The 10,339-nt window shown below is 28.5% G+C and overlaps 1 protein-coding gene across 1 annotated transcript; it reads right to left on the bottom strand.

Moving 5' to 3' along the window:
* Positions 1-6,807: 6,807 nt before the first annotated feature.
* LOC127114269 (chlorophyllase-1) lies at positions 6,808-9,520 on the bottom strand. Its single transcript, XM_051046581.1, has 2 exons — positions 9,123-9,520; positions 6,808-7,673 (listed from the first exon to the last, which is right to left on the bottom strand). The coding sequence occupies exons 1-2, from the start codon at positions 9,378-9,380 to the stop codon at positions 6,978-6,980; spliced, it is 954 nt and encodes a 317-aa protein (XP_050902538.1). The 5' UTR covers positions 9,381-9,520; the 3' UTR covers positions 6,808-6,977.
* Positions 9,521-10,339: the final 819 nt, after the last annotated feature.

Genomic DNA, 10,339 nt, shown 5'->3' with positions numbered 1-10,339 from the left:
AAAAATTGTGATTTCGATTATGTTTTGATATTCAATAATTTATGTTTATTTTATAGGATGTCAAAATCTATGAAGTATAGACACCTCTATGAGTATGCGTGTCACGGTATCTGATATGCGTCAGTGTCCGACATTTGTATGACGACGGTACGATACGTGTCCAAAAAGTCAAAACAATGTCGGAAAAGTCAGACAAATGTCCACTAAAAATGGTTTTTTTTTCTTTGTTTCGACACTCTTTGAATCAATGGTTGGCATCGGTATGACACTCATAACACATACTACTCTGGCCTAATTTATAAGCAAAAATAACAAGTTTCACGCTTATTAAGAAATATAGTTAAATACATTTAAATTTCTTGATTTCATGTGAGAGAGACAACACAATTACTAGTATACCCTCAATTAAATTGTCTTCTACTAACAATATTAAGTAATTAATGCAATGATACTTTTGGAATAAAGGTATTAAATGCACATATATTTGTTGACATTTGCTTATATTTAAGGCAAAAAAAATTAAAAGACTTTTGCTTATAAATAAGGCCGGAGGGTATATGTCAGACAATTCAGACAAGTGTTTCAAATAAAAAATTGATTTTTCTTTGCTTCAACACACTTTTATACATATTTTAGAAAAATCTCACACAAATTTAAAATTGTTAAACGTGTATTTAAGCAATGTTATCAATAAATAATTAAAGACATTAAGTTTGATTAGAATATTCAACTTTTTAAATCATAGATGGATAAATAAAGCTGAAATACTCTCTTATATATATCGGTGTCAGTGTCCTATGTTTTGACATTACCGATGTCAGAATGTTTGTGTTATATCGTGTCTCGGCGTCCGTATCGGAGTTTGTGCTCCATAGATCAAAATTAGTCTTTTAATATATAAAATCCATTTTTGAAAATACAAAAAAAAAAAGATTTATTTTTTTAAAACTAAAACAAAAATGCCCTAAATTGTATGTGGATATGTCTGGTTAATACTATAATTTAGCTGTTAATAAAGACATTTGATAGGTTGAGGCATGAGTTGGAGCCTCTGATTTTTCATTTCTCTACATTTAAAATGTGTGATTTCCGTAAAACCAAAATAGGTGAAACCTCTCAAGCTCACCTATAGGTTCAAAGCACAACCTTAGCCATGTGAAAAAAGGTTGTTGGGCAAAATTTTAGAGGTCATAAGGATATGTCAATATTTTCGACTCATTAATTTGGAGGGTCAATATAAAGGATCATTTATATTTATCGGAGTCTTTCTTTATGGGTCAAATTGAGAGACCATTTATATTCATTGGGTATTTCTTTACGAGCAACACACATTGTGAGCCACACACCACATATTCACCAAAAACTTTAAGATGATAGGTCTGTGGATTCTCTCACTTATAAAATATTCAATCTCCACTTTTCTAATCAATGTGAGACTTCCCCATATTTGTTTCTCAACACTTCTAACTCACTTATTTTTCTCAACACTCTCTCCTAAGTGTGAGTCTATCTATAACGCTCCCCCTTAAGCGGAATTTCTTTCATCTACATAAACTTGTATTGTCATTGACACTTTTTCAACGAGACATGCCTCCTATCCACCACCACGTGGGGAGGACTTTCGATAAAAGTGAGTTGGTCCTTCACTCGAACCAATGACTAATGATATCATTGTTCAGTCATCAATTTAAGAGGGTTAACATGAGAGAGCATTTACCTTCATTTGAGTCTTTCTTTATGAGCAACACATCATGTGAGAGACACATAACATAATCGCCCAAAACCTTAAGGTGATAGGAATGTGAGTTCTCTTACTTATAAAGTGCCCAATCTCCACTTTTCTAATCAATGTGAGACTTTTCCATATTTGTTTCTGAACACTTCCAACTCACATTTATTTTTCTCAACAAATATTGACTACGTTTGGTGAGTACGTGGCAAGGCTTATATGAGACATATAATAGATAAGTAAATGTATAATTTCATTTTTAATTTCTATTAATTTTCAATTTGATTCTTGTGTATATATTATTTTATACTAATTTACAATTAACTTAAATGCAATTTTGTTTTCCCTATATTAATTTTGATGACTTTTTAGTCCCCATTTAAAATTAACTTAAATGCAAGTTATTAATGTTTCCACATATTAAAATTTTTGCCACGTCGATCATTAAAATAAAAAACATTTGTTTAATTTAAATATATTTTCAAATTATTAATTTTCGAGTAAAAATTAAAAAAGAAACAAAGTTTATTAAAGAGTCGAGAAGTGTGAAACATTTCATTTCTTCTTCGTTCAGCTACTTGCCCTAAACGAGTTTGCTCTAAAATCTGAAACCCTAAGGAAATCGTCATCAACTTCTTCGTTATGCTTCATATCCATTTCTTTGCTCTTTTGCAAACAATAATCATACTTCTATTTTGCATATGCTCAAGTGTTATTCGTTAATGCTCTGGTTGTTGTCCTCAGTCAAGCTTTTCGGAAATGAACATTCCACTATCATCAAAAAGAAAAGAAGATGTCAAACTTTTCCTCAGGTATGTGCTTTAATGTTTCCTTTTTAGAAACCAAAGTTAAAGGGGTTATGGGTATACCTAAAGGTGGAAACCAAACCAAAAAGTTTAAGACTAAGACCAAACCTGATGGAAACTGTGAGTGTAATATCCTCTTAGATATGTTTTGAATGATGTCAAAACTAGGACACTTAGTATTTATGTATATTTGATCTTGTTGTCTATGTCTAGATGTGAATTATCATCATATGATACTTAAAATCAGATTAGATAGGTCATAAAATTATGATTTTTCATGAAAAACATGTCTATGGATCGATACATTATGGCTATGTATCTATACACACTAGAAGAGTTTTAAAAGAAAATAGTTCTAACCTAAATGTATTGATACACAAGATGCACTAGTTGATGCACAATGCGAATGAGTCGAATCATTCATGTTTGAAGTTAACTCCAACTGAAAGTTTTTCTTAAGAAAATGGCATGCCTTAAATGTATCGATACACTATTATTATGGGTTAATACATAACAGGTATGAGTCGACTCTCCCGTGTTTGGAGTCGACTCCTACTAAAGAATTTGTTTCAAACAAAACTTCTCGTCTTCAATGTATCGACTCATTGAATGAATGTATCCACTTCTAGGCTTTATGTATTGACTCATTCAAATTTGGAGTCAATACATTCAGTTCTATTTTACAAAACTTGTAATTTTTTGACTAAAAAACTATTTTGTCTGTTATTTTTTCTACACACACATACATATAAATATGCATTCATGCATCTTTTCTCAAAATTGAAACCAAGAACACACATAGAATTCTCTCTCTCTCTCTCTCTCTCTCTCTCTCTCTCTCTCTCTCACTCTCTCTCTCTCTCTCTCTCTCTCTCTCTCTCTCTCTCTCTCTCTCTCTCTCTCTCTCTCTCTCTCTCTCTCTTTACATTTTGATAATACATTTAGTGTGCAATTTGTTTATCTGAAATTTTTTGATTGTGTTGAAGTTTCTCAAACTATTTTTTTAAGGCAATTGCAATCTAAACAATTGTAATTGGATTCTTATACTATCAATTTAAAGGGAAATAAACTTGGTATTTATTGCACACCAAGTGTTTGATAAATTGTTTTCACACTAGGTGTTTGATAAATTGTCTTTGTCAATTTTTGTTTTCTATTTCATTGGAAATTGATTATCATTGTGCAATTTAGTTCAAACGTATTTTGTATGACATATTGATTTACTTTCTCATAATTAGTATATTTTTCGTTATGGTTTAAACGCATATCCGATTCTTCTGATAACGATTCGGGATAGACGAGTGTCGATCCGAAATTACTTCCGCTCGCCATAGTAAATATTTTCAAAACAAACTTTTTAATCACATAAAATTCTACTGTGATCTATTCACCCACCTCTCCCTCTAAATCGTTGCCTTCGTCTAACAAGTGGTATCATGAGCACCGCCTTTGGAATTGTCTCATTGCTTTTCCTCCATCTTCAAGTAAAATCATATGAATATATATATATATATATATATATATATATATAATATATATATATATATATATATATATATATTATATATATATGGATAAGTTAATATCAGGAATGTCAGCCATGGTCCATCCAATTGCCTTCTTATGTTTCTTTAATACCTGCAACAACTTTTGTTCCTGTTCAGATTCAAGTTTAGATGAAATTATTACATGTAACTTTTCTTCAAATTCTAAAAGTGTATATTTTATATTTGTAGGGAGTGGATTAATCTCTAAAGCAGATGATTTCTCACTAGATGACAAAATTTTGGTAGCAGAAACTAAATTTACATATGCAACATCAACTTTGTAAGTAGAAATCTCATAAGAAATATCACCCTATAAAGCAGTTTCAATTTTAGTAAAAATTGAACAAATGTCATCAAAATCAGATAAAGAAAGGAAATCAGCTAAAAATGAATCAAGTGAAGCAAATTCTCTTAAAGTTTATTGAGCTTAAGCCATATTAGAGTCAGGTCATGCAACAGACAAACACAATGCTAATAATTTCAATAAAAATAAATTATAAAAATAAAATATGACTAAAAATCTAATAAAACCTAATAAAAATGATTAAAATAAAATTTAAAATTATGAAAATATTACTTAAAAATAAAATAAATAAAATAATGAATCTACAATTTTTTTGGATTTTTTTGAAAATACAAAAGTAGAAAAAATTCAAATAAAATAGGAAAAAAGAGGAATTTGCAATTGTGAGGGTCGAAATCCCTTATAAGTTTTTTTTATAGGGAGCACTGTTTGTTGATTTTTTTTCTTCAAATTTAATGAAAAAAATCGAATTAATTCGAAACAGTAGCTTATAGAGTCACCTGATAGACTGAAATACTTACCACTATATCGCAACCTTGAAACACAACAAACAAAATAAAAAAATAAAAAATTCTAACAAGACTCTAAACTAGGATTCTAAAATTGGTTAAAATTAACATAGAATCTCCGACAACGACTCCAATTTGATTCGTTGTCTCACAGAGGATAAAAACGAGTAAATAAAATGTAGTATACGGAATCGACACTCAAATCGTATCATAAGGACTCTATTAATTTAACCGATAGAAACGATAAAAGGGTTTTTTCAAGGTTTCAAAATTCAACAAAAATAGATAAACTAAATATGAATATGATGAACGAGTCAGGTTCTAACTTATCAATGATTATTATAATCTCAATTCCTTAAGCGGACTCGATTCCTAATCGATTACAATATCGATTGAACAAGCAACATTGATACTATATGAATTACGTTCATATTAGCCGAATTAAGCATACAATTAAAGATTACGTGAAGTAACAAATAAACTAAGTTATATGTGGTTAAAATGACATGCATCAATCAAAATAAATCAGCTATACTCTATGAAATATCAAATTAAGCATTTGAAACTCAAAGAGAAGAATTGAAAGGAAAAGAAACTGAATTGAAAAATCTAAAAACCTTAATGTTTGATGGAATCTGAATTCAGTAGATCAATCCTAGGTGGCTTAGTTGTCCATGGAATTCTTAGCCATCTACTCTCTTTTTGTGTAAAAATTGTGTGCCTAGCAATAACATTGTGTGTTGTTTGCTTAAATAATACAAGAAAATTGGGTTGTAAGAGTACCTGACTCGAAAAACATAAAATCAACCCCAAAACTAATTATTTTTATTAAGTATGACACGTAAAATAATAATTTCACTCGCATGCACTCCGAATTGGCTTTAACTTCAACATGAAATTTGTAACTTTTCCTCTTAGTTTGCCGATGCATATTAGAACGCATCAACTAGATACTCATATCTCAAGTTATGATCTAAACAATGATAAAATGTCAAATTACAGTTTATTTAGAAAATAAATAAAGAAAATAAAATAAAAGCAAAATTAAACTAATATTAGAAAACATACTAAAAACAATAAAAAAAAATAAGAAAAACTATAGAATTGTCGTAGCACAAAATAAAAGAGGGTGCATCAAAATGCATAGAACACTCACTATATATATGGTTCCAGAACGAAACACTACAATTTCAAAATGATGATAGTTCGACATTAATTACAAATACTAAAATTTTGAAATTAAATTCATCATAAAATTAAAAATACAATTAAAATAATATTATAATTCATTTCTAAAGATAGAAAAAGAAAAGAAAATATATGAAAAGAGATAAAAGATATATAAAAATTAACTAATAAAATACGAAATATAAAGAGGACAACCGAAACAGAGGTTAGAATAAAAATATTTGTGGTGAATGGAACAATGGTGACGATAGTGATATAAACTATGAGTGGTGAAACTTAAGGTTTATGGTAAGCGACTAATCTTATCTTATACTTTTTTGAAATATATGGAACGAAGAAGTGAAATTTAAACAACTTTACACGCATATTATGTTGAACCAACTATACACGGACTCTAAACTTAATATCATTATACATATCAATTAAGTTTATTTGTTTCGTGGTTTTAAAAATCAAAATTAAGAACTGAACCGATCAAATTTGGTTTGGTGTTTGAATCAAATTGAAATATATTAGTTTTTTTAGTTTAGATTTTTAGTTTGTGGATTTTGTCTGGTCCATTTAAATCCCTAGTTATCTATTAGGACCATAATTAAATGTCCAAAGTGCATCCTGACCACAATATTAACTTTTTTTTGTCATTGAAAATATTTTCCTGGGTATTCAAAAGTATAATTCTAACACATGTTGGCTTTTTAAAAAAAATATTTGAGGACATCAAATAGATAAGAGCATTGATTCCATTTTTGAACAATAATATCCTAAAAAAAGAAAAATCACTTAAACAATATCTAGGACATCAAAGGAATTTTTTTAGCTGGGAGGAAAATCATTAAATTAAAATAAGTTAATTTTAGAATGTTTCTTAAAGAAATGTAAACATAAATTACAACATCATGGATAAAAAACAGGGTCTTCAAGCTTAGCAGGAGCCAGATTTGGATCATCCAAAATAGCTTGAAAATCATTCTTTTGGTTATACAAAAAATCTTTCAAAAATGCAACAACTAACCCACCCACAGTCCTTATCATCAGATCCTTAGGCCCAATTCCATTCTTACACATACACTTCAAAAGCCTACCTCTTAAACCTTGTGTCTCTTCATCCAACATATCCATATGACCGTAATCCTTAGCAACAAAATGTGCACAAGGTGGTTTACTCTCCTTGAAAAATTCCTCATGGTTCACCCCCTCAGGAGCACAGGCTTTAGGAGAGCAATTAGAAGGCTCTGGGCCTAGCCCAGTTCCAATTACCATAACAGGTATGTTTAAATTGAAGGACTGGGCCTGGCCCGTTAGAATGTGAGGAAGTGATCTTGTTATCTTGCACTTACTTGGGCCTGCCACTGGGTCTATTCCAATTAGGGCTGAAAATTTGGGGTTGGTTTTTGCATTATCTAGGGCTAGGGCAAAAACTGTTTTTCCACCTTTACTATGACCAGCTAGAACCAATGTGTCCAATTTTGCTTTAACATTTTGTTGAATGTTTTCATTGATCTTAGGTTGAAGTCCCTTGGCTATCCAATTTGCAACTTTTCCAGCAAATTTTACTTCACATACTCCAAGCATAGGCATGTTCAAGGTAAACTAAAGAAGAAGAAAAAGTGTTAGAAAATCTGAAAAATTCTATTGAGTGGTGTTAGAATAAACATTTTAATTAATTTTTTTTTGTTGAATAAACATTTATCATACATACTTTTTTTTAAGTAGTCTAGTAGGTAAAATCCACCTTATTAAAAATAAATAAGTGGAATGTCGCTGATTTGAATTCACACCTCAGTATCTATATCCATATACAATTATTAACTGAGATATTTTAACGGAACATCATATATATATACATGATTTATCATAAATTTATAAGATCACCTCAAAAATATGTTATAAATGTAAATCGATAAAAATATAAACACATTTTAAAAGATTCACATCTCTCAACTAATATTTTTCAATATGGACCAATCAAATATTAAATTATAACTACATATTTAAAAGGTTTAAATATTTGTCAGATATATCATACCATATTAATAAAATTTTAACTACATTATTAATAGAAAATGGAAAGAGAATCCTCTAATTTTAGTGAAAGAATTGTACTCTAATTTTTTCTCTATCTCTTTTAAAAAAAATTCAATTCCACCATGTTGTTTGCTTTTATTTATTTCTCTCTTTCTCATTTCCCTCGTGTAAAATGTCTTAACTCAAATTAGAAAATTCAAATTTAGAGGATTCACTTCACCATTTTATTTTTTGCAGGCTCTTTTGTAGATTAACAATTGTTTAAGTGTGTCAAATCAAATAAGGGTCATATTTGTTGAAATAAATCTTAAAATTTTGAGTAATTTCGAGTTTGACAGAAATTGAAGAAGAAAATGATTTATGCAGAGTCTCTCTGCCCACAGCTTATGGAAAATCTAGTTAATTTTGCAACTGCAAATGAATACAAGATTGTTATGAAGCAAGTGAATACAAGATTCTTATGAAAATAGAAGTTACTCCCTCTATTTATAATTGAGCTAGTTTGCTCCCAAAACTAAAATCCAAAAATTACAAAGGCCAATTGAGCTAGTTTGCTCCCAAAACTAAAATCCAAAAATTACAAAGGCCAAGAATACCTATTTTGATATAAGTCGAAATCATATGTCAAACAATCAGCTTCGACACTTCGACATTTAATACAACTCGACGCACACAAATGTTTCGACAAATTCTTATTTCTGTCGAGCACTGCCTACTTCGACACAAAGAATTACAATTCAATAATATTTTATCATATTTTAAATGTGATAAATATTTTATGAAATCCTTTTTAATTACGATTTAAACGTGTCAAATATTAGATCTTTTGGAATAACCTGTCTTTAATAACCTCAAAAACAATCATGCTTCCACGATAATGTTATCTAATAGGGGAGAGAAATCTAAAATATTGATATTACAAGTATAATTTAAAATCTTAAATATAAGATAAGGTCATAAAGATATATATGAAAAAAATAAATGAGAAAAAGTTATAAGAGTGAAAGTATATACCAATTGAGGAGCAACAACAATGAATCCATGAGAAGTTATGTGGCCTAAGAGCTTAGAGTAGTAGCTATTAGAAATGGCATAACCATGGCAGAACAATATGACAGGGTATGTTCCTTCCACTGTTGGTGCAAACACCAACAATGGTTTTGGGGATGTGTTAACATTGAATTGTTTCCAACTAATGTTTCCAGCTTGGAAAACATCTGTGCCTATGTTGTTGGTGTTGGTGGCTAATAATGGTTTACCTCTCAATGCCATTTTTACAACTCTAGCTATCCTCACACCAAATAATGAAACCTTTAATTTGCTTCTGAAGTGTACTTAAAGTCTAAGCAGTGTGGATATTTTTTTAAGTATTCATTGGATCTTTTGTGCGTAAGATAAACGTGTGAGTATATGTATGTATATTATTTTAGACAAATGATAAAGATTTATTTATTTATTTTGTCATTTTAGGAAAGAATGTGTGTTGACAAAATAACAATATGTTATCCTATTATTGTGTGGTTTTCAGGAAGTATCTTATCATATGAAGTATGTTTTTTATTGTTTTGTCTCTTCTTTCGTTGTTTTTGTGTTTATAATCTCTTAGAATTATGTTCATGAGTTTGAATATTTTTAACTTCAACCAGGTTTTGGCATAATCCTTCTTTTAGTGTAACTATTTTTATTTTTAATATATTGTTTTATTAAAAAAAATTCAACTTTGAACATTCTCATCCTTTACCTTTTTATTTTAAAAATTGTAGAATATGAAAAGTAAATTAAAATTAATATCATGATATATTAAAAAATATAACAATAATTATAATAATTATAAAATAATTTTGTAACTATTAATATACTCGAAATAATAATCATCTCGGAGGCTAATTTTAAAAAATGTGCCCAAATTTATTAAAAAATTATAATAATAAAAAAAAACACATCAAAAATATAATTATATATTAATTAAAAATAATTATAATTAATTTTGAATTTTAATCAATTTTAATTTTTGTATATATATTAGATTTTTATAATATTATTTTTTTAATTTATTATGATTTTATTATAATATTTTAATTGTTTTTATTAATATTTATAAAAAATTAGATCGTTTAAAATTTGAGACCTCCTAAAATTTGAATATTAGATATATATATATATATATTATATATATATATATATATATTATATATATATATATATATATATATATTATAGATATATATATA

This window comes from Lathyrus oleraceus, chromosome 1, assembly GCF_024323335.1.
Source record: "Lathyrus oleraceus cultivar Zhongwan6 chromosome 1, CAAS_Psat_ZW6_1.0, whole genome shotgun sequence".
Classification (NCBI taxonomy): Eukaryota; Viridiplantae; Streptophyta; class Magnoliopsida; order Fabales; family Fabaceae; genus Lathyrus; species Lathyrus oleraceus.
The sequence above is the reverse complement of the archived record's forward strand: the minus strand, read 5'-3'. Positions and strand labels throughout refer to the sequence as shown.

Bases quoted from the DNA above. Each gene is read 5' to 3' on its own strand.
- LOC127114269 (XM_051046581.1), bottom strand. From the start codon at position 9,380: ATGGCATTGAGAGGTAAACCATTATTAGCCACCAACACCAACAACATA. The intron at 7,674-9,122 runs GTATATACTTTC...CTTCTTCTTTAG, and splicing joins TTGTTGTTGCTCCTCAATTG to TTTACCTTGAACATGCCTAT.